The 23,534-nt window shown below is 53.4% G+C and overlaps 1 protein-coding gene across 4 annotated transcripts; it reads left to right on the forward strand.

The window, feature by feature from the left end:
- Positions 1-201: 201 nt before the first annotated feature.
- Positions 202-21,027, forward strand: Msi1 (musashi RNA binding protein 1). Of its 4 annotated transcripts, none has more exons than XM_048340907.1 (14): positions 202-333; positions 504-544; positions 1,154-1,235; positions 1,343-1,427; positions 4,721-4,762; positions 6,340-6,432; positions 10,030-10,078; positions 11,458-11,540; positions 12,112-12,229; positions 14,466-14,546; positions 15,975-16,031; positions 19,794-19,862; positions 20,404-20,591; positions 20,964-21,027. In XM_048340907.1, exons 1-14 carry the CDS (start codon positions 275-277, stop codon positions 21,003-21,005), a joined length of 1,089 nt encoding a protein of 362 aa, XP_048196864.1. In that variant the 5' UTR covers positions 202-274; the 3' UTR covers positions 21,006-21,027. The 4 variants fall into 4 exon arrangements, with proteins under 4 accessions (XP_048196864.1, XP_048196865.1, XP_048196866.1 ...); XM_048340908.1 differs by having other exon boundaries at positions 20,437-20,591; XM_048340909.1 differs by lacking the exon at positions 15,975-16,031.
- The last annotated feature ends 2,507 nt before the right edge of the window (positions 21,028-23,534 follow it).

Here is a 23,534-nt window from a genome sequence, read left to right on the forward strand (position 1 = left end):
CCGGCGCCGCCGCCTCCGCGGGCGCCCGGGAGCGCGGGTGAGCGCGGGGCTTTATGCGCGCAGGGCGGCGGGGGGAGGAGCCGGCAGGTCGGCCCCCGGCGGGCCCTCCCCTTGGCCGTCCCCGCCCGCCCGCCCGCCCGAGCGGGGTCGGGGGAGGGGGCAGCATGGCCTGTCCGTCCGGCCCCCTTCGCCGCGCTCCTCATCTGCCCCGCGCCGAGCGCCGCCGCCGCCGCCGCCGCCGCCGCTCCGCTGCCCGCGCCGCCCGCGGCTCCCGATGGAGACTGACGCGCCCCAGCCCGGCCTCGCCTCCCCGGACTCGCCGCACGACCCCTGGTACTGCCCGGCCCGGCCCGGCCCAGCTTGCCCGGCCCGCGCCCTCCCCAGCCCCGCCAACATGGCCGATCCGGGTCGGGCCGGGCCTCCCCGGGGCCCGGGCCCGCGCCCCCCTGCGCCCGGGCGCCCGGCGCTCACGCGGGCCCTTTGTGTCTCTCCTCTCCCCGCAGCAAGATGTTCATCGGGGGACTCAGTTGGCAGACCACGCAGGGTGAGCCAGCCTGGGAGCGCCTGCCGGCCCCACCGAGCGCCCCGGAGCCCCCCAAAGCCTGCGCCCCGGCCTCGGGCACCCCGGCCTGGCCCTCCACCCCCGTTGACCCCGGGCGCCCTCGTGCCCTCTTCCGCGCCCCGCCCGAGGACCCGGGGGCGCAGGGCCATCAGCGTGCGCGCACGGCCCAGCGGGTGGAGGGGAGCAGCGGGAAGGGATTCAAGGGGGCGTCGTGGGGGTGGGCTTGGCCCCCGGGACCCGCCGGCGGGAGCGCCAACTCCGCTCGCACCTGCGGCTCAAACTTTTGTAAGGCGGCTCCCGGGGCGGCGGGAACCCGTCCGGAGCGGTGTCCCCCCCCCCACTTACATCCTCCAGCCCCATTCGGGCCCTTGGCCTCCCTGAGGGGGGGGGGCGGTGGGCACCCGGAGGCTCCCGGGGAGCCCGGCGCGCGCAGGGTGGCGGCGGTGGGGGCAGTGTGGAGCGCGCGGGCAGCTTGCCGCGGGGGCGGCCGGGCAGCGCTGGGGTCACCGGGGGCAAAGGACAAGGGGAGGGGGACAGGGAAAGGAGGGCTTGGGGTCAGGTCCGGTCCGAAGGCGGGTGTGTGATTTGCAGAAGGACTGCGCGAATACTTTGGCCAGTTCGGGGAGGTGAAGGAGTGTCTGGTGATGCGGGACCCCCTGACCAAGAGGTCCAGGTGAGCCCTCCACCCTTTCCTCCTGCGCCCGCCCGCCCGCCTCTCCCCCCTCCACCACCGCCACTCGCAACCATCTGCCTCTCTCTCCCTCTCTAACGCGGGCGCAGGGGTTTCGGCTTCGTCACTTTCATGGACCAGGCGGGGGTGGATAAAGTACTGGCGCAATCGCGGCACGAGCTCGACTCCAAAACAGTGAGTGGCCCTTGGGGGCTTGGGGGGTTTATCCTTAGAGAGAGAGAGAGAGATGGCTGCCCGGGGGACAGTATCCTGACTCTTCTTCCCCCCTCCCCCCCATGACCCCTGAGGGGACAGTTGGATGGGATCCTTGAAGAAAGGAGTTGTATGAATAAGGCTGCCAGGCTCCGAAACTTTTTGTCACTTGAGTTAGGGGGTGCAGAAGGAGGAAAAAAGATTCCCAGGTCTGGGGAGAGATGTTACTGTTTCCTTTCCCTCCTACCCCCACCCCCACTCCTGGCCGCACTGGTGAGGGCAAAAGCTGCTACCACCTATGCCTTCTAAAGTACTAATCTTGGTGCCTCAGAGTGTGGGGTGGGGCTGGGTGCCTCCCCTAACCCAAAGTGAGTGAGTCAGGGCTGCAGTGACCCCACTGGGTGACTTCTCAGAACTCCTAACTAGTATTTGGCTCTTGCTGACAACCCGGTGCCATTCCAGACCAATGGCAAAGCATCACTAAGTCTCTCAGCCTCCTTCCCTCCCTTCCTCTCTCCTCCCCTGACTTTGGTCAATGAGCTTCTTGCTTTGTGTAGAAGACCCAAACCTGCTTCACTCTTGCAGGGGTTTTATGAGAAGGGAGCTAGATTGTTTGAAGGGGGTGCAAAAGGGTGTGTTGGGGGGGACCTTCTGAAGACTAGACCTTTGGGAGAAACTGTTTGCCATTCAAACTCCTGGAACATTTTGCTACTGCCCCACTGTTCCTTAGTGTCTTTGACCCTGCAGGGGGCGCTGGTGGAGGCCAGCTCTGGGGGAGAAGGAAAAGGGGTGGGGGAGAATCAGGAGGATGGCTGGCTTACTCAGTGATGGGGGTGTCTGTCTGTGAGGGGAGGGCTGGAACAGTGTGAGCTCCTGTCTCCACACACCCCTGCTTTCCCCTGGCCTGGGCCTCCCTTGCTTAGGTCAATCCCTGGCTCCTGTTTACCTGCAACAATGGCTGGTTGTGCCCAAGAATTTGTTCAATTACCGCCTGTCCCGAGCGCCTGTTATCTCTGCCCAGTGGCTCCCACTTCTGCTTACAGTAATGAGCAAATGAGGCCAGGCCTCGACTTTGCCGGCTCTGAAAGGATCTTCTTGGCGCAGCCTCAGTGACCCAGGCTGGGAAAGGAGAGACAGTGGCCTATTGTTTTTTTGGTGATTATCTGCCATCAAGCTGCCTGTTCTCCTACCATCCCCTGTCCTCAGAATGCACTGATGGCTCCTGCCGAACTCAGGAAGCTGAGTTTAGGAACTGGGGCCTGGGGGGCCTGGAGGAGTGGAAGATTGATAAGGACAAGAGAGCGCGGGAGGAAGGGCAGGGAGATGGGTATCCTTAGGATACCAGGACTGGCTAAGGGCAAGGGCTTTGTCTGTGTTTGGCATCTTTTGGCTGGGGAAGGGGGTGGGAGGGAGGTTTACTGTGAGGAGTCTATTTTGGGTTCTGACTTCCACCTTTTATTTACTTGTTGGGTTTTATTTATGTTGCCAGCTGTGAGTCAGAGTGGAGGGTGGGGAGTGTCAGGGGCCGGGTGCAGGTGGGTCAGGGGGCGTGGGGCTTGAGTATCATCTCTCCATTGGGGCCTGTGCTGAGGAACCATCTGAGGTACATAGGTGTCTGGGGAGGCTGCATCTGGGAGAAACAGGCTGAAAATGCCCAGAGAAGTGTGAAATCAAAACTTCAGACAGGGACAATAGGCACATTTGAATTTTTTTTTTTTTCCTAGAGCCCAGTGGGCTTTTGCTGGGGAAGAAGGCAATGTACTGGCATAGATTTGGGAGGTCCTATCTTTATGGGAAGATTTCAGTAGGAGGCGGGCAGGGGGGGCTCCTTCCTGGTCTGTGCCATTTAGGCAGAAGCGAGCCAGTTGCTTTAGAACAAGGCTGAGTTGTGAACAGAAGGAAGTTTGGGGAAAGACACATCTCCCTTGTGATTGGCTACTCAACTTCTGAATGATGTGCATCCGTATGACTGACAAGAAACTGTCTAGAATGACTCTGCCTTTAGGTCCTGTGTTGGTCACAGTGTCTCATGCCCTGTCTCTTGCTGTTTGTCAGTTTAGCTGGAGTACCCGGGTCCAAGTGCATCTTGATTTTTTTCCCTCCAGTTGTTCCCAGCCAAGGGCAAAGGTGGTTTCCTGGTAATAGCCCTTTTGTTTGTGAAAAGAAGGGCAGTTCACAAAGGGCTGCTTTTACGTGTGTGTGTGTGTGTGTGTGTGTACACATGGGGGTTTGAACTCAGGGCCTTGTACTCTCGATTGGCTTTTTCCACTCAAGGCCTGTCCTCTACTAACTTTAGCTATACCTCCATTTATGACTTTTTGGTGGTTAATCGGAGGTAAGAGTTTCACAGACTTTTTTTGCCCAGGCTGGCTTCAAACCGAGATCCTCAGATCTCAGTCTCCTGAGGAGCTAGGATGACCGGCTCCTGGCTCCTCACCCATGCTATCTTATTTGAGTCATCACTGCTGTCCCTGGGGAGAATGGCAGTGATTGTCCCCACTTTGCAGATGTGGGCACTGAGGCGGGGGGTGGGGGTAAGTGAAGTTACCAAGATCACAAACTTGGCAAGCAGCCCAAAGTTACTAAAATCCAAGTCCTATGCCCTTTCATGTCATCAAAGACTTGAGGCACCCTGCCTCGCCCCAAGTCTGGCTGCATTATCAGGAGCTGTTTGCTTACCGCTTCTAGGAGGGTTGCTAGAGGCTGGAAGGATTGAGGAAACAGAACTGTCTATTCCTGGTAGTTCTGAACTCTCATCTTATAGCTTCCCCCCACCCCCCCCAAGAAAAGTATATTTCCATTTGCAAGGCTTCTAAAGTCAGAGTTGAATGCGTTCCCTAGACAGATAGCTGTGTGAAGTCATTTAACCAAGGGAGGCTCTTGATGACCTGATACTTGAAGGAAAAAGATTTGGCTTACATCATTCCTGGTTCTTACTGTGAGTTAGACACCATGTCAAGTGCTTTGTATGTATTATCTCCGGTAATCCGCAAATGACCCTTTGAGGTGGATATTATTTATTGGTCTATTTTGCAGGTAAGCTTGACTCTCAGGCTCAGAGAGGTTAAATCAGTTTGCCCCAGCTTGCACAGCTGGGAAGTGTTGTAAGTGGGATTTGAACCCAGCACTGTGCTTTCCTGCTTGAGGCTGTTGTTGGTTCCAGTCACCTCTGGGTTCCGGAATGAGAGAGGTCCTCAGGATAGAAAGCTATGGGATGACAATCAGAAGAAGTATGGTAACCGAGACTCCTCCTAAACATCCACCTTCTCTTTCAGATTGACCCCAAGGTGGCCTTTCCTCGGAGAGCACAGCCTAAGGTAGGTGTTGTTACGTTTGGACATCGATTTTCCCCAGCATTCCCTTCTGAGGCAGATGCTTCTGAATCTTGTGTTTGGAGTGTTTATAGAATAGGTTGGGGTAGGAAGAGGGAATGTCCTTGGCTCTGTGTGTGTCAACATCTGTGCTCCTGGGAGACTGCAAGGGGGCAGGGCTGGTGGGGGGCTGTATATGTGGGGCATCATGGGTCCTTCTCAGTTGGAAGCTAGTATAGTCTGGGGCCTGAGTCTTTTAATTCTGACCTCATAGATCACAGTCTTTATGCCAGAAGCCCTGAGGGGTCAAAAACAGTGCAAGCTTGCCCCCTGAAGCTGGGTTAGATTTAGAGCAGGGGCCCACTCTGATATGCACACCCCCCACACACACACTTCCTGTCACCTTTCCTGTGAGGTGTCCCAGGAAGCTGGTCACCTGTTGTCCTTTGACTTAGGTATCTGTGTCTGCGCTCTCTGAGGCTCCCTTTCTCTGGTGTTCTGGGGAGAGGGGCATGTGGACAGGAAGTGAATTTCTGAGCAGTTGAGTGATGTAGCACTCAAAACTTGTGCTATAGGGCAAGTACCACCGATTGGGTTCCAGGCCTATGGCAACCAGCCAGATCTTTCTTTATTTTTTAATACAGTGCCTGTATGGGACAGAAAGAAAGGCCAATTACAGGCCAGAGAGTCAGGATCTCCTGGTTTGCGGACATTGTCACATGGTCCTAGCACTAGATCCTTCTCCAGGAGATGTCAGATCCCCGCTTTGAAAGGGGATGGTGAGAATGAGAGGGCTTTGAGATTCCAAGCCACTGGACTCCCTCAAGTCCTCCTAGGTCCTGAGGGGATGAAGGGACAGGAACAGTTTTAGGAGACAGGAAGGGGCATCTCTGGAAGGGGTCCAGCAGAGAGCCTGAAAGCAATTACAGAGCAGGTATCCGAAGGAAGCCGTACCAGGGAGCACATGGTCGGAATTGGGTTAATTCCATTAAGCAGTTTGGTGACAGAAGGTGCTTTAGTGTTAGGATGGGGTTGGGAATTGCCGCGGATTAGCCATGCGCTCCTGGGGTAATTAGGACCATGTGTTCTTCCTAAAACAGGACTGGGGCCACAGGGCTGCCAGAGGTTGGGTGGGGAGGAGGAGGTTGATGGGGAAAATGTTGGAGTTAAGTTCAGAGAACACCCCCTCCCCCCCCCCCCCCCCCGCATGGCCTTGGCATCTCCCAGGAGGGAGGCTGGGGTCTGGGGTTTTGGAGGAAGGTTGTAGATCTGGGTTGTTAGTCCACCCCCTTCCCTTGTAGGTGAGGCCTTAAGGGAAGTTATTTTCTAGGCCTAGACCCCCCAGAGGGGGAGGGCAAGAGGAAGGCTTGAGCGAGGACTCACTGTGTGGGGCACACAGTTACCTGGGACAGGACTAGAGGCAGAGTTCCAAGGGGGAGCTTGTGGGGGTGGGGGTTCCCTTCTGAGAGGCTAGGGCCACAGAGGCTTGTCAGCTGGCATCCTGGCAGGGGGCTCGAGCCCCTGCTGGTGGCGATAGGCCACAGGACTCAGATGCCCACTTTCTCCTTCCCTCCCTTTAACAGATGGTGACTCGGACGAAGAAGATCTTTGTTGGGGGCCTATCGGTGAACACCACAGTGGAAGATGTGAAGCAATATTTTGAGCAGTTTGGGAAGGTGAGTCTTTGGTGGGGGGAGTGTGCTTGCTGGGGCTGTGAAAGTGCTAAGGAGTGAAGTCAGTAGCCAGGCCACCTCCCCCTAACCCCCATCCCACTAAAGGTGAAGAGGCACTAGGTATATTCTGTGGGTGAGATGAGGCCAAGCCACTGTTCAGGCTCCTGGCCCATCTGTGGGCCTCCAACTGGACATCCCCAGGGAGAGGATGCCACACAGTAGTGTTCTTTTGTTGGCCGTCCCTGGTCTTTTTTTTTTTTTTTTTTTTTTAACTGCTTATCTTCATTCTCCCAGGGGAGGACATGCTCCTGTAGCCAGTAAAATCTAGTCACCGCCCCCCCCCCCCCAACTTTGGTCTCCTGAGAGTTTGCACCTGTCCAGGCCATGGGCAGCTGTACCTCCCCCACCCCTTCCTGGGGGGAAGATGATAAGGAGACAATAAATATGACTTCCCAACTGCACCTGGTACCCTGAGTGCCCAGATGGGGGGACCTGCAAAGCAGGATCTAGGAAGGTTGATGATCCCCCCACCCCAGTTCTGGCCTCCTAGCTTATTGGTGGGAAGTGAAGAGAGCACCCTAAATTCTAATCTTGTCCGGAGGATTGGCTCTCAGCTCTGGGGTACGTGAATCTTTTTAACTTCTGGGTCAGTGAAGAGGTGGAGTATAAAAAGTCTAGAAGGCCTGGTACTGGCAGACAATGAGGTGTCCTCATCAGGTGAGCCCTGTGAACGTCAAGGTTCCCTAGGGAGGTGGCAGGGCCTGTCCCAAGTGTCAAGGTTAAAGGAGGGCTGCTTTACTGGCGTACTGCTTTTGGCCCCAGAGGTTGGGGCTCCATTTTCCCATGGAGGCATTTCAGGTTTCCCAGTGGGCCAAGGCTGGATGAAGCAGGTCTGGGAGATGGGCTGGGATGGGCCGAGCGATTGGGGCCCTGAGGCCTCGGGCTGGGGCCACCTCCATGGAGACCTGGGTAACCCTCTCCCCCAGCTCTCCGCCCCCCCCCGCCCCCCCCCCCCCCGCGATTCGGTCAGGCTGGGCCTGGGCCCCAGAGAGGGAGAGACAGGGAGAGACGGGAGCGCAGGGCGCTCCTGGGAAGCAGCAGGCCCGGGCTGGGCTCCGGCGGGGTGTCTTTGTGTCTGAGCGCCGAGCATTAGAGCTCACACTAATCTGATCCAGCAGCTGTGATTGGAGGCCGCCTGCCCCCGGGGCCGGCGTTGCCACGGCAACCGGGCCCCAGGAGAAGCCGTCAGCGGCCGCGTCTTTTGTTCGGGCCTAAATCGGCGTTGGCATGTGAAACCGGCCCGGGGAGGCCAGGGGGAGCCGGAGAATAGGCTGCCAGGGAGCGAGGGGGACAGCCGGGAATGCCAAGGGCCCCGCGGCGGGGGGCCACCCACCCGCCCCCCCCCCTGCCCTCATCCAGGGGCCCCTGCCGCCGCCAAGGGGGGGAACAATGGTCAGCCGCCATGGCTGCCACTCAGGCTTAGTGGTCGCCGAACTTGGCGGCTCCCACTGGTCAGCAGGCCTCGGTCGCCTCCCCTCCCCCCCTGCGTGAGCCCCCCCCCTGCCCTTGGGTTCCCATGGAGACCAAAGCCTATTAAGGACACCGGGCTGAGAGCCCTCCCTCCCCTCAGCTGGCCCCAGGAGGGGACACACACACACACACACACACACACACACACACACACACACACACTGATGGAGGTACCCTGGATCCCTGCCATTTTCCTTGCTCCTTGCCCTGACCTCAACCCCACTACCACCCCTTACCACCCCATTGGGGAGTGGGCCATGGTCTGTCCAGCCAAGGCCCGAGTTGAAAGACCCAGGTATATATTGAGTTTGGAAGATTGTATAGAAAGTGGGGGGCTGGGGGGGAAGGGCCCAGAAAGACTGGATTTGGCCTGCATCCGTTTGTGGGTCGGGCAAGAACTCAAAAGCTATGGGATGAAGGATAAAGGCGTGGCTGTGGCTGTTCATACTCTCACGTCCATTAATTAATGGAGCCCTAAGTACTCCATAGAGTGGTGACCACAGATCTCCTTGTGGAACCTTGAAGCCATCACAGGCCCCCGAGTTCTGCCAGCCTCCTTCCCCCATGTACCTGCCAAGTCCCTCCAAGTACAAAGATACCAGCTAGTTAGGAAGCATTTACTAAATCCCAGTTACTTTAAGAGGATTGTATGCACTATCTCATTTAACACCTTTCTAGGAGATAGTTGCTGTTCACACCCATTTCACAGATGAAGAAGCAAAGTCTTGGAGACCTAAAGGTACTTGCCTAAGGTCACCTCCCTGGTGAGTGGCCACTCACCATTCCCACGCAGCCCTGCTCTACTCAAAAACCTGAGCTTTGATCAAAAGCCACCTTCATTTCTGTTTCCCATTGCTTAAAGCAGGGGTTTAAACGTGTGTGGAAGCCTGAAGTGCCTGTCCATCCAAAGTGGGACACCTGGTTTGGGACTGAGATTCAGAAAGGGGCCCCTGGGTTGGGAGCAAAGGTGGCCCTCTGCTGTAGGGCCTAGGGCTGGAAGTCCCTTGGGGCAAGGGAAGGTGTGGGGTAGGGCTCATTTCCCTCTAAGACATCCTGGTACCTTGATGAACAAAGTTTTGGATTTCTGCCTTGATGCTTAAGGAGAGTGGAGGACCACTATCACTCAGTTCAGCACCGTCCACTTTTAACAAGGCACCGGAAGCCTGGAGATGGGAGGAAGGGAAAACAGGGAGGGCTGTGCCCACAGCCTGAGGAGTTTACCTTTGGTGAATCAGACAAAAAGGCCAGGGCTTGTGTCTCCCTCTTGTCATCCTAGCTACGAGAGAAGCTAGGTGAGATCTGAGGATTGAGGCCCCAAAGCCAGCCTGGAAAGGAAAGTCTGTGAGACTTAGCTCCCCGTTTACCACCAAAAAACTGGAAGCAGAGCTATGGCTTACGTGGTAGAGCATGAGCCTTAAGCAAAAACGTTAAAGAGACAGCACCAAGCCCTAGTAGTGGCATAAAAAAAAAAAGAAAAAAAAAAAGCATGAGATAGTGGAGGAAGTAGCAAGGAGCTGTGACTGGTGTTTAAGAGAGGGTAGCTTAGTGTAGACCCTCTTTAGTCCCTTCCCCTCCCCCCTCAGTAGAAAGCAGGCAGCCCAGGCACTGAGCTCTACTTGCTTTAATTACAGCCTCTAGCCAAAGGAAACCTCAATTAGAGAAAAGATCTCTACCCAGAGAGGGGAGTTGAGTCTGACTGCTGTCCTGTTGGCCTTGCCTTTTTGCATATCATAATCTTGCTCTCTGTATTTCCTTCACTTAACATCCATTCCTTCTTGGTTTGGTCCAAGATGAACTGTGTGACCTTGGGCAGGCAATGTCACCTCTCTGTGCCTTTCTTTATATACACCGAGGGGCTCTTTCCCTGCAGTGAAGGTTTGGGTATTGGGGACCAAGTACCTGGCACATACTGGGAGCTAAATAAGTACAGAATGATTGAGATTGTGCGGGTATTGAGGGTGGAGGCTGGTCCACTGAACAGAGAGCAGGTCTAGAAGCCTGGCGTGGGCTGCCAGTGGGTTGTGGGAGCTCGGGTGCCTGGTGGATCCTCCATGGTAGGCTGTATTTCAGGTGGACGATGCCATGCTGATGTTTGACAAAACCACTAACCGGCACCGAGGTGAGTGTGCCCCTCCTCCTTCGCGGGCTGGGCCAGGGGGCCTGTGGTCAGCCAGGGGGCTGCAGGTCACAGCTGCCCTTTCATCTTTGCCTCCTGACATTCTATCCCCAAGGATCTGCATCCTCTCCAGGGCCTGGCCTTACAGAAGGCTTTTGTCCCACCATTTCCTGTGCTAGAAATTTGCCCAATTACAGACACAGAGAGGAGCAAAGGACAGCCTCCCCCTCCCCATCAGAACCCTCCACCACCGCCACCCCCATCTCCCTGGGCCTCATCTGCCTCTGCTGGTGGTTTACCTTGTGGCTGGTAACTAGAGCTGAGACCAGGCTGCCCCAGGCCGGGGCTGACTCCACCATCCCAGGCAGTCTACTCTGCTCCTGCCCCCTATGCTACGCCAAGTTCAGGCCCCTAGTGGCTTTGGCCCTGAACCTGTGGGCATTAGAGCCCTGTGAGTACTCTGGCCTGGCTGTTTTTCTCCAAAGGGTCTTCCCTTCTGAGAAATCTCTCCAGGTGCTGGAAGTACTCCCAAAGAGGCTGGGCTGTTTCTTCAGTGGCTCTTTCTTCTTTGGGCCTTTTTGGGGAGTGGCGTATGGACTATATATGTTGTGTATGTATCTGTGTGTCTGTATAACTGGGCACAAGGATATATTTGGGTGCTTTTTCTTCATTGGAAAGCACCAAAGGGAAGAAGAAGCAGGTTAAATTACAGACTTCCCTCATCCTCACTCCTCCTCTCCCCATTTTCAGGTTCAAGGAACTTTGGATCAAAAAAAATTTTTTTAAAAACACACACAAAAAAACTAAAGGGTTGAGGATATAGTTCATTGGTAGAGTCTTTGTGAGACCCTGGCCTGGGTTCTTGGAAATGACATCTGAACTAAGCAGCCATTTCTCCTTAACCATACAGCATGACAACTATTTGCCTAGCATTTACATGGGTTTTAAGTATTAAAAGTCACCTAGAAATGGTTTAAAGTATACAGGAAGGGTATGCATGCAAATACCACCACATTTAATATAAGGGACTTCAGCACAGTATAGATTTGGTATCGTTGAGGGTCCTGGAACCTGCCCCCCCACCTCTGCTCCTGAGGTACCACCAGGTTCTTGTGGACCCTCAGCTGCTTTCTAACTTTCTGTGTGCCTTTGAGTAAGTTCCTTCACTCTGCTGAGCCTTGGTTTGCTCATCTGTAATTTGGGACCCAAAGCCCTGTGTCAGCTGGTATTTGAGAGGCTCCTAGGCTGTGGCCAGAGCCTTTCATTAAATCTCAGACACTTGCCCACAAACTAGGAGCTGTGGGATCTGTATGGCTTGGGGCTAGGTGTTGACCATCCACCTGGTTCTGACCTTACCCTTACCTCTTGTCCACACTCTCTAGGGTTTGGATTTGTCACATTTGAGAGTGAGGACATCGTGGAGAAAGTGTGTGAAATCCACTTCCATGAAATCAACAACAAAATGGTGAGCTGAGTTTAGATGGACATTGGGGTGCAGAAAGAGTAAATGGGGCTCCAGAGACCTCTAGGAGGTCTCACTGTGAGCTGGGCCAAACCTGTTCTCTGACACCATGTGACATGTGACATGGTGGTTAATTGAATCTCCCTATGAGTCTCAGTTATTGCATCTGTAAAATGGAACTCACCGTAAGAAGTTTGGTGTAAAAATTTATTTAATGGAACTGGTGGCTGCAAAACCTCTTGTGTAGGGGCTGGGGATATGGCCTAGTGGCAAGAGTGCTTGCCTTGTATACATGAGGCCCTGGGTTCGATTCCCCAGCACCACATATACAGAAAACGGCCAGAAGTGGTGCTGTGGCTCAAGTGGCAGAGTGCTAGCCTTGAGCAAAAAGAAGCCAGGGACAGTGCTCAGGCCCTGAGTCCAAGCCCCAGGACTGGCCAAAAAAAAAAACCTCTTGTGTACATAATGAATGCCCCAAAAAATGTGAACGATGGTACCGATAACGAGGCCTCTTGTGGAATGGGGGACAGTGGCCCTAGCCATAGGAAGGACTGACTCTTAGGTCTCATTGCAGGTGGAATGTAAGAAAGCTCAGCCAAAGGAGGTAATGTCGCCCACGGGCTCAGCCAGAGGAAGGTCTCGAGTCATGCCCTATGGAATGGACGCCTTCATGCTGGGTATCGGCATGCTGGGTACGTTGCTAGGCCTGCACCTGCAGCTTCTTCCTGCCCGGAACTGCTCCCCAGGCTACCAGGGGGCCGCGTGGGTGTCGCATCTCCTCTGTGGTCTGCTCTCCTGTCTGAGTCATTCAGCAGAAGTGGGGACAAGGCATCTCATCAGGTCTGGCAGCCCTGCCCAAAAGGTGGGGCAGTTTGGTTGTCGAGTGCTGCCCCCTTGTGGCAGCTGGAAGGATGGTCCAGCTGCTCCATATTAATTGGTCCATCCATCCACCCATCCATCTATATGTCCATCCAGTAAATAGATATCAAGTTAGGCATTGTGTCATGGATTACAACAGTGTCTTTCCTAAGATTTAGTCTTTCAGAAAAGGTACCTAAATAGCAAGGTAAATGGATTTAGATTTATGTTAAAAAAAAAAGGAGTCCTCCTTTTTGTCATTTAGATAATTTCTATAGGGGTAGTGTGCATGTGTATGTACACCAGTACTGGAGCTTGAACTTGGCTTTGCCCTCTTGCTTGGCTCACTTCCTCACAGCCAATGCTCTACCACTTGAACCATGCCTCTAAGTCTGTCATTTTTCTCCTTAATTGGAAGTCTTGGAGACCTCTCTGCCTAGGCTAGCTTTGAATGGAGATTCTCTCGAACTCATTCTCTTAAATAGCTAGGATTATAGGTGTAAGCCATCAACACCCGGCTTAGGAGGGTGACTTGAGGACAAGAACTGTTCTCATAGGACTTCGCTTCGAGCAAGAGAGGAGTGAGTAGGCAGCATCACCACAGAGAGCTTGAGGATGCGGGAGACTTAAGGAGGTACCTAAAGAAAGCTCTGGAGGTTAGAGAGGCTCTTTGGGAGAATAAAGTAAGTCCTGAAGCTGGGGGGCCGATGGCTCACGCCTGTAATCCTTGCTACTCAGGAGCCTGAGATCTGCAGATCTTGGTTCAAAGCCAGCCAGGGCAGGATAATCTGTGAAACTTCTATCTCTAATTAGCTACCAGAAAATCAGAAGTGGCACTGTGCCTCAAAGTGGTAGACCCCTAGCCTTGAGCAAAAGAACTCAGGGACAGCGCAAAAACAAAACAAAAACAAAAAAAACAAATAAATAAGTAAAAACTGAGTATGGTGGCTCACATCTGCAGTGCCCACAGTGGGAGATTATCTGGGTTACATAGGGAAACTTTGTTTCCAAAAATTCAAGAAAAAAGTAAGGCCAGGAAGAAAGAAAGAAGGAAGGAAGGAAGGAAGGAAGGAAGGAAGGAAGGAAGGAAGGAGACAGAAAGGAGAAATCAGAATGGAGGAAAGGAAGAAAAGATGCAAGAGCCTTGGGGCTAGTCAGACCTGAATTCAACTCCCAATTCCACCAGTATTACTAATTATAAGATTTTTTTTTTCCTTGAGAAAGACAGAAAATCAGCATTTACAGAAACCATGATATACTCTTGAACAAAGACATCAGTGCTGTGCAGGGCAGTGGGGGAAGGCGGGAACGGTGGAATTTGTCATTGGGAAGAAGGGGGGCTGAGAAGACCTTTTAGACTCGTGTGCAGTGAGGCCTCATTCGTGTAATTATGGGGGGGGACCCTGGGCAGAGATGACTTAACAGCAGGTGCAAAGGCCCAGAGAGGGCTGGTAATGTGGCTTAGTGGTAGAGTGCTTGCCTAGCATGCATGAAGCTCCAGGTTTGAATCCTCAGTACCACATACACAGAAAAAGCGTACATGGCACTGTGGCTCAAGTGGTAGAATGCTAGCCTTGAACACTCAGGGTCAGCTCCCAGGCCCTGAGTTCAAACCCCAGGACTGGCAAAAATACAAAAGAAATTTTTTTTTAAAAGGTCCGCAGGTAGAAATGAGCTTGGCAATTTTGAGAACCCCTTAAGGAAGGCGCTGTGGCTGGAGAGAGAGAGACAGAGTATGTAGTTGATAAGGGCAGGAGGAGGGTGGGATGACCGGAGCACGGAGGAGTTTGGTAAGGGCGTTGGATTGTTCTCAGCCAGGTTTCGGAGTCTATAAAACAAGGCTTCAAATAGTACCTACCTGTTCCTGCACTTTAAGAGGTTTAATGAGATAATCAAAGTGTATACTGGTGTGCAGAAATTACTTGGAAAGCAGGCCTGAGGGAGGATTATCGGTGATAACGCTGGGGGAGGGAGGCATGTGTGGCTCAGATCCATAGCTATAGGGTTTGCATTGGTGTGGGAGGGGGAGGAGAAGACACAGATCTGACACTGTCCCTTTGCTCCCGTTAGGCTACCCAGGTTTTCAAGCCACAACCTATGCCAGCCGGAGTTACACAGGCCTTGCCCCTGGCTATACTTACCAGTTCCCCGGTAAGTCCTGCTTGTTGTCACCCTGCCACCAGCATGTCCCCCAATTTTCAGGTGGGGTCTGGGGTGCATGACTGGGGGCGGGGCAATGTCTGCCTGCTGGAGGCTTGGAAGGAAGGGCACGTCTGAGGAAGGAGGGCTTTTCCCACCCCCCACCCCCAACCTCCATGGTGCTATGTGGCACTGCCATCTCTCAGGCTGTTTGTCCTCAGTCTGCATCTGCTTTCCTGTCCTCCTCATGGGTTCAGAGGTGCCATTCCCACTCAGGGAGGGTACCCAGTTTGCAGTCGATGGGGCTCCCTGAGAGCCAGAGTGGGTCCTGCCTTCACAGTCACACCTACAGTGGCCCGGGTACTGTGCTGAGTCCTTGCAGGATCACATAACACTTTGGAGATACCAAATCCACCCTCATTTGTAATTCGACATGAGGTCAGCGCTAGGCCATGAATAAGGTCCTGTGGTTATCCAGTGTTGTTTTCTTTCTTTGTATGTTGTTTTCTTTGAAACATAAAATATCTAACACTTGCAAGACTCTCATTTATTTATATAATTCTGGACACAAAAAAAAACCCAGGATGTACCGAGGCCCATGCCTGTAATCCCAGCTACTCAGGAGGCTGAGATCTGAGGATTGCAATTCAAAGACAGCCCAGGTAGGAAAGTCTGTGAGACTCTTCATCTCCAATTAATTACTAGAAAGCTGTGGCTCATGTGGTAGAGTGCCAGCCTTGAGTGAAAAAGCTGAGGGTCAGGGCCCAGACCTTGACTTCTAGCCTCAGTGCCAGCACCAAAAAAACCAGGTTGGGTGAATGGTTCAGTGGTAGAGCCCCTGCTTACCAAACCTGAGGCCCTGAGCTCTAAACCTAGTATTATAATAAATAAATTAATTAATAATAAAGAGAAATAAAATGATAAATTATATTATTACAAAAGAAATAAAACAGAAGCCGGGTGCCAGTGGCTCATACCTGTAATCCTAGCTACTCAGGAGGCTGAGATCTGAGGATCACAGTTCAAAGCCAACCCAGGCAGCAAAGTTCATGAGACTCTTCTCCCCAATGAACCACCAGAAAACTGGAAGTGGCACTGTAGCTCAAAGTGGTAGAATGCTAGCTTTGAGCAAAAGGAGCTGAGGGACAGTACCCAGGCCCTGAGTCCAAGCCCCAAAAACACAAAACATGACTGACCCAAAAACACAAGACAAATACTTAGAATTGTGGCACCACCATTGATTGCCCTGTGCCCATGGTGTAGGTGGTGACTGTGCCTGCTCTTTCTCTCCATCTGTCCTCTCTCTGTCCCCTGTCCCCTACCTGCCTGCTGGGGCCTGTGCTCTCCCACCTCCTCCCCCAGTACCCCAGTGGTTGCCCCCTGGGCCATGCCCGAGGGACTCCCCTAACTCCTCCTAAGCTGTTTTCCGTTTCATTTTAGAATTCCGTGTAGAGCGGACCCCACTCCCGAGTGCCCCAGTCCTCCCCGAGCTTACAGGTCAGTTGCTCGGGACCCTCCCAGGGAAAGCCCAGTGGGACCCTTTCCTCCTGCCCACCAGCCCCTTGGCTGTGGGGGGGCCACAGCGGACTGGGCCCCAGGCACTGACCAGTCTGTGTAGCTCCATGGCCCTTCAAGGTGGGGCACTGGGCCAAGCCAAGCAAATGGAGATAAAGTCACTCATTCATCCATTTGCAAATATTGATCTAGCACCTTCCAGGCGCCAGGCGCCACAGAGGTTCTGGGATCCAACAGTGAACAGGTTGGGATGGCAAAAGCAGAGCAGACTGGGCCTGTGGGGGGGTGGGGGGAGGCCTTTGCCCTTATGCAAGCCGGTATGCATCCATGTACTTGGTGCCGTGGCCCTGCTGAGGGGGCGCTGACCCAGAATGCAGGATCCCCCATCCCTAGACAAGCCACCATCCCAGCTTTTGCTTTCATAGGTATATATATTTTTTCCAATCAGTTTTAAATATTGGCAACGAATTCCAAATTCTCAAGGTGCTGTGGGCTTGTCAGTGCCATGCAATGTATTTAATGGCCAAATCTGCCCTTGGGGGTCACCCGCTTGTGACTTCTGGGAAAGTAGGGTAAAGTGGGAGCCCCCTGGGGCTAGCTGAGGAGCTGGGTGAGCTGGGCCGGGGAAAGGGGGGCTGGGTGCACACAACATAGGGCACCCTGGGTCTCTGTCCAACCTGCTTCTCTCCACTCCACCTGGGCTCCTCCCTGCAACCTGACCGTGTGTGGAAGACTTTAGCATGGATACTGCTTTTTAGATGAGACCTTCCTTCCAAGGGGTGTTCAGGGGTCCCCAAAAGTGGGAGAGGGAGAAGACATGGGATGAGACATGGGGTGAAAGAGACGAACTACCATGAGCTGAGTTGCATTTAACCTGGAACCCCAGGTGAGAAGAGGGAGACTTCTTTCTCGTGTAAGGTCTGCGCAAGGGGTTGGAGGTGTGGCTCATTTGGCAGAACACTAGCCAATGAGCACAAGCAAAAAGTCCCCATCTTGGGTCTTATAAAATAAATGTTTGTTCTAGAGCCAGACACTGGTGGCTCAGGCTTGTAATCCTGACTGCTCAGGAGGCTGTGATTTGAGGATTGGGCTTTAAAGACAGCTCAGGCAGGAGAGACTGTGAGACTCTATGCTTCAATTCATGACCAAAAAACCCAGAAGTGGGGCTGTGCTTAAGTGGTAGAGCAGTAGCCTAGAGCAAAATAGCTCAAGGACAGCCCCCAGGCCTGAGTCCTGAGTCCAAGCCTCAGGACCAGCATAATTTTTTTTAATTTAAATAAAGGCTGTGCAGGGGGCTGAGATTGTGGCTTAGCAGTAGAGTGCTTGCCTAGTATGCATGAAGCCCTGGGTTTGATTCCTCAGCACCACATAAACAGAAAAAGCCAGAAATGGTACTATGGCTCAAGTGGTAGAGTGCTAGCCTTGAGCAAAAGAAGCTCAGGGGCATTGCCCAGGCCCTTGTTTCAAGACCCAGGAATGGCAAAAATAAAAATAAAAAAATTTAAAAGGCTGTGCTAGCTGGATGTTGATGGCTAATGCCTATAATCTTAGGTACTCAAGAGGCTGAGATCTGAGGGTTGTGGTTGGAAGCCAGCCCAGGCAAGAAAGCCCATGAGACTCTTGTCTAAAATTAACCATCAAGAGCCAGAAATGGAGTTGCAGCTCAAGTGGTAGAGCTTCAGCCTTGAGTGAGAAAGCTCAGAGATAGTGTCCAAGTCCTGAGTTTAACCCAAGTACTAGCACACAAAAAAGAAAAGAAAAAACTGTGTTGAGGATGTACTATATGTAGTACTCACTACCAGGCCCTTGGGGCAGATAAGGACAGCTTTCACAGAACATGCAGCCTATGGAGAGAAACAAATATTTACCACAATGAGCAGTCATTCTTTACCTGGTGATAAGCGCTCCCTAACGCAGGTTCCTCTTTGAGTTTGTTCTGTGGAAATGGGCCAAAAAAGGAGACCTCAGTGCCCAGCCCCTGCCCTTGCCAGCCTGTATTTCCAACGTATCAATTGGCAGTTCTTGGGCATCTGGTGTCTGAACTTTTCTCTTGCCTTAGCGAAAAGGAGAGTTGGCTGGGTACTGTGGTTCACACCTGTAATCCTAGCTACTTCAAGAGACTGAGATCTGTATGTATAGGTTGAGGTTCAAAGCCAGCCCAAGCAGGAAAGTCCGTGAGACTCTTCTCCCTAGTTAGCCACCAGAAAACCAGAAGTGGCACTGTGGCTCAAAGTGGTAGAGTGCTAGCCGTGAGCAGTAAAGCTCGGGGACAGCACCCAAGCCCAGAGTTCAAGCCCCATGACTGACAGAAGAAAAGGGAAAAAAAAAAATCTGTGAATAACTTATCTCCTGTTAACCACCAAATAGTCAGAAGCAGAGTTGTGGCTCAAGTGGTAGAGTGCTTGACTTGAACAAAAAAGCTCAGGGGCAGCACCTAGGACTGGCACATACACACATGAAAGGAGATAAAAGAAAGGAGAATTGGGTGTTATCTTCCTCCTCCCGGGTTCAGTACATATTTATTGTGCTAGGCTGGGTCTGGCCCAGGGACACAGATACAATGAGTAAGATAAGGGGGCTGATATTCTAAAGAGAGAGAGAGAGAGAGAGAGAGAGAGAGAGAGAGAGAGAGAGAGAGAGAGAGAGAGAGAGAGAGAGAGAGGGTGTAAATAAACCAGTAAGTGAGATAGTCCAAAAGGTGAGAAGGTAAGAGTGTTCCCCACTGCCCCACCCCTTGTTGCTGGGCTAGGGTTAGAGGAAAAGGGACTCACTCAGAGTCTGTAGTCTAGGAGGGCTTCTCAGAGGAGGCGGTGGCTAAGAAGGAGCCAGCTGCCCAGACATCTTGGGAAAGACCCTCCATGGTGTGGGAACCATGAAGTTGTCCACTTGAATTCCCCAGTGCCAAGCCAGCTCTAAGAGGTGATTGATGGCTAAGAGGAGAGCTCGGTATCCCACAGATTTACCAAATGCAGACCCTGAACCTCCAGCCCCAGGAAGCCACTCACTGGCTCAAGCCAACACAATATTGAAGCAGAGGTCCAGGCCAGGCATGGTGGTACATTCCTGTAGTCCTAGCATTCAGAGGGAGGAGGATTGTGAGTTGGAGGCAGCCTCACATAGTGAGGCTCTGTATCAAACAAAACAAAAGAAAATGGAAAGCAAGTCCCTTCTACTTCAGCAGACATGACGTGCCTACCCCATGTACCCACAGACCGAGGGTGAGGCTCTGGAAGAGGGTGGCAGTGGATAGCCAGCTTGCAGCGCAGAGCAAGGCCCCTGATGGGAGAGGCTGATGGAAAGGGGGCTGAAGGAGTTGGGGAGGGGGTGGTATCTGGTTGGCCCTGAGGAGTGCTGTGGGGAGAAGGGGAGCCTCAGCCTGATCCCTTGGGGTGTTCTGGAGCCTCAGGGCACATCCCTGTGCCTCACATAGGCTAGGACGAGGGGCCACACTCTCCCAGCTGTGTTCTGGGCCCTGGGCTTGTAGAAAAGAGATGAGTATAGCAAACAATCCTTCCATGAGAGCTGGAGTATGTTCTTGAGTCTAGGGGAGAAACTGAGGCTGAGCTGCTTGCTGGGACCTCCCTCTTTTCCCATCCATAGGGTCTGGTCACAAGATGGTGGCCCAAAGCTGACCCCTCTGACGCAGTCAGGGAGATGATGATGGCCATGCCCAGATGGTAGAGGCCTCCTCCGTCCCCTCTGCCCCCCTCCAGCCACGCTGAGTGCCAACACCTTGTCTTTCAGCCATTCCTCTCACCGCTTATGGACCAATGGCAGCCGCGGCAGCAGCAGCAGCTGTGGTTCGAGGGACAGGTGAGGCCTCCTGGGATGGGAATACAGGGGACAGAGGAGGGAAATGGAGCTACCAATGCCCCAGCCTCTTCCAACAAGGCTTATTCCCTCCTTCAAGTATTACTTGAGCATCTACTCACCACTGGGCATTGTACCATTCCTGGTGAGCCAGCCAGAAGCTACACTCACAGGGTGTCTGCCTTCCAGATCTTACAGACTAGGGGGCAGTGGGTGGGGGGTGGGGAGAAGAGATCAAATTCAAATGGTCATAATTCTAAAGGGTAGCCTGCGTGTCAGTAGTAAGCAGAGGAGTTCCCAGCTGGGACCTCTAGAGAAGGAAAAGTGTTGTTGGCTGAAGGAACTGCATGTGCAAAGCCTTGGCAAAGTTAGCATGGTAGAGCACAGGATGAGGGAGCAGCAGGGGGCAGAAGACCTTCAAGGCCAGCTCTCGGGGCTGCATTAGCTTCCAAGTGGTATGGCTAGGGTGGGAGAGGTTGGAGGGGGTGCAGCGCGAGCCACTGTGGGCATCAGGGCTATCACCGTCTTCTTTCTGGGTTGTCAGGCTCTCACCCCTGGACGATGGCTCCCCCTCCAGGTTCGACTCCCAGCCGCACAGGGGGCTTCCTGGGAACCACCAGTCCCGGCCCCATGGCTGAGCTCTATGGGGCGGCCAACCAGGACTCAGGGGTCAGCAGTTACATCAGCGCCGCCAGCCCCGCTCCCAGCACTGGCTTCGGCCACAGTCTTGGGGTGAGTGGCCAGGCCTAGTGATCTCCCATCTCAGACTCCAAAGGTGGGGGAGCAAGAAGCCTTATCTGTCCTCAGGAGCTAAAATGGGAGGAGGGCCAAGGGGGATGGCAAATGGGGACAGGAAGTGTTGCTTTCCAGTGGCTCCCATTCGGGTGGTGGGTGCTTACTCATCACCTGCTCCATCTCTGCCCGCATGGAGGTCAGAGTCCAGCTCAGGGGTCCCCTGGGTACCGGTCATGCGCAGACTCTGTGAGCAGATCTGCAGTAGGGAGTAACGTGGGCAGGGTGGAGTCTGTGCCTCATCTGCCTGGCAGAGCAGGAGACCTCAGACTATTTCCAGGATTCCAAGAGTTTCATTTTTTTCCCCCCTAGGGTCCCTTGATTGCCACAGCCTTCACCAATGGGTACCACTGAAGCAGGGAACAGGTGGCAGGAGGTGAGAAGGAGGGAGTGTGGGCAAAAATCAGGCCAACAAATGGCCATTCCCTATCTATGTCATGAGAAAGCTGTTGGAAATGAGGGGTTCAGATATATCCCCAAGATGATGAAGTTTGGTCTGGGTGATCATGCCTATAATCTTAGCATTCAGGAAGTTGAGACAGGAAGATCGTGAGTTTGAGGCCAACCTGGACTACATGGTGAGATCCTGTCTCCACTGCCCCACCAAAAAAAAAAAAAAAGAAAGAAAGAAAAAGAAAATAGTCAGGCACCAGTGGCTCACACCTGTCATCCTAGCTACTCAGGAGCTGCGATCTGAGGGTCATGGTTCAAAGCTAGCCCAGGTAGCAAAATCCATGAGAGTCTTAGAGTGCTAGCCTTGAGCAAAAGAGCTCAGGTACAGCGCCCAGGCCCTGAGTTCAAGTCCCATGACTGGAAAACAAATATAGGGGGGAGGGGAGTCTGTAAGAAAGCTCTCGGGAGGGGAAGTCTTTTGAGAAAAGCTCATGGGAGAAGTTGGGGGAACCATGTCCCCCTAATTGGGCCCCTGTCTTCCAGCACCCCAGCCTGCAGCTGACTGAGGACCAGAGCGAGCCAGCGAGGGGGCAGGACACCTCAGCCGCAGCCACCCTGCCCCATGCGCGCACGCAACTCCACCGCTACTGCCTGCCCCCTCCTCCCCTGCCAGCCCCTGCCCTGCTGCCCCAACATCTGGCTCTCCTACTAACTTCCCTTTTTTTCTGCCCTTGCCCCCTGTTCCTAGCTACCCCTCTCCCTGCCCGCTTTTATTTATTTTGGATTAGCCGGTTGGCCCCAGACCCCTGAATGCCCCCCCCCGACTTCTCCTTCCCCCCCTTAGGACCCCCATCCACCCACACCCCCTTGCCCCAGGCTTTTGTATTTGTGCATAGTAGACTGAGAGTGGAGGGAGCCTGCCACAGGCCACAGCCTCAAGCCCTGATTTTTAATTCTGATTTTTTTCCCCCTCCTTTGCTCTTTACTTTTTTTTTTTTTTAAAGAAACCGTTTTTAAACTATTTCTAGGTTTGTGAATGTGAAGCTCCAGGCCGCAGAGGGCAAGGGGCCAGGTACCCCCTCCCCCCACACACACATACTCTGACTGAGAACCAAGTGTCTCTGTGGGTGTGGACCCCTGGCCGGCTCCCTTCAGTCCTGGAGGGGAGGGCAGGGCTGTGGGTAGGCCAGGCCGAGCCCCTGGAACCATCCAGCCCTGTGTCCTGTATCATATGTAAATACTGTGAGTTGAAGCACCTACCCCTCTCTTAAGACCCCTGGGGGGGAGGGAGAAGGCATTGCCTGACTCTACTGGGCAAAGTCTCCCCCTGTCCCCCTATCTCTGCCCGCCCCCCCCCCCGCCCCCCAGTCACTGTTACTGTAAGCTTACAGGCCTCAGCTCTGGCCAGTCCACTCTCCCAAGGCCTTGGGCCTCCCCCTCTCCCCCGGATGAGGGAAGAGATGGGCTTGCCCAGAGCCACCCCTGGAAAGGAATTAACTCTCCAAAGGTCTCCCCTCTCTCCCCGCCTCCCCCCCACACCCCTGCCTAGCTTGGACCTGCTCCGTTTCTGCTCTGATCCCTCCTTCCCTGAGTTAGGCCCTCAGGTAGGGGGTGGGGGGCATTTTGGCATGGATCAGATGCTGAGGGGAAAGCAAAGGGCTTCTCAGGGAACCTCCACATTGTCTCGCTGAAGTTGCCCACCAGAATGGTCCTGTGGCCAGAGCCCCGTGGCAGTTTTACTCCAGAGCAGGCTCCAAAGGAAAAAAAAGAGAGAGAGAGGCTCCAGGTATAAAGCCGAAGCTGCACCTGACTGAGGCTCACCTACACTTGCCCCCATTCTGTGTCCTGGGCCTGAGCTCCCTTCTCCCCCTCCCGCAGCCCCTCACCCCTTCAAAGGGCCCTTTGGAGAGAGCTCATTGTGAGGTGCTCAGCCCCAAGAACTCAAAGCAATAATCTTTGTTACTGAAATGATGTGCGGCTGTTTTGTGTCTGAGGTTTTTTTTTAATTATTAATGTTTCCTAATAAAAGAGAAGCTGCATTTTATTGATTTTTATTTTATTTTTGTTTTCTACACATTTGAGCTGAGTCCTAAGAGATTTAGCTTTCCATTCCTGGACCCTCTCATCCAAAGGGCCCAAACATGGCTCTGTTTTCTGAATTGTTTTGGTTTTTTTTTTTTTAAGATGTTACATGGTGTTTCAAAGCCAGCAAGTTACCATCCCCACCCCTCCAGTGTCTCTTCTCTCCACATCTGTAACTTCTTTTTCCAGGTTTTATTTTGTTTTAAATTCCTAATAAATTATTTGAAAACGGTGCTAAGTCTGTGAGTGTTTTGGGTCTCATCTATCCTGGCCAAGGTAACCTGGGGCATGCTTCATTTTCCTGGTAGAACATGGCACAACTCTGCCTCCTCCATCTCCTTGGGATCATGGCTGGTCCAGAAAATGAAAATGAAAAAGAAAAAAGTTCTTGAGACCCTATCTCAACCA

Source organism: Perognathus longimembris, chromosome 3 (genome assembly GCF_023159225.1).
Source record: "Perognathus longimembris pacificus isolate PPM17 chromosome 3, ASM2315922v1, whole genome shotgun sequence".
Taxonomy (NCBI): Eukaryota; Metazoa; Chordata; class Mammalia; order Rodentia; family Heteromyidae; genus Perognathus; species Perognathus longimembris.

Coding starts and splice junctions, on each gene's coding strand:
- Msi1 (XM_048340907.1), top strand. CDS start 275: ATGGAGACTGACGCGCCCCAGCCCGGCCTCGCCTCCCCGGACTCGCCG. Junction 14,547..15,974: donor CTATACTTACCAGTTCCCCG/GTAAGTCCTGCT, acceptor GTTTCATTTTAG/AATTCCGTGTAGAGCGGACC. Junction 20,592..20,963: donor GCTTCGGCCACAGTCTTGGG/GTGAGTGGCCAG, acceptor TTTCCCCCCTAG/GGTCCCTTGATTGCCACAGC.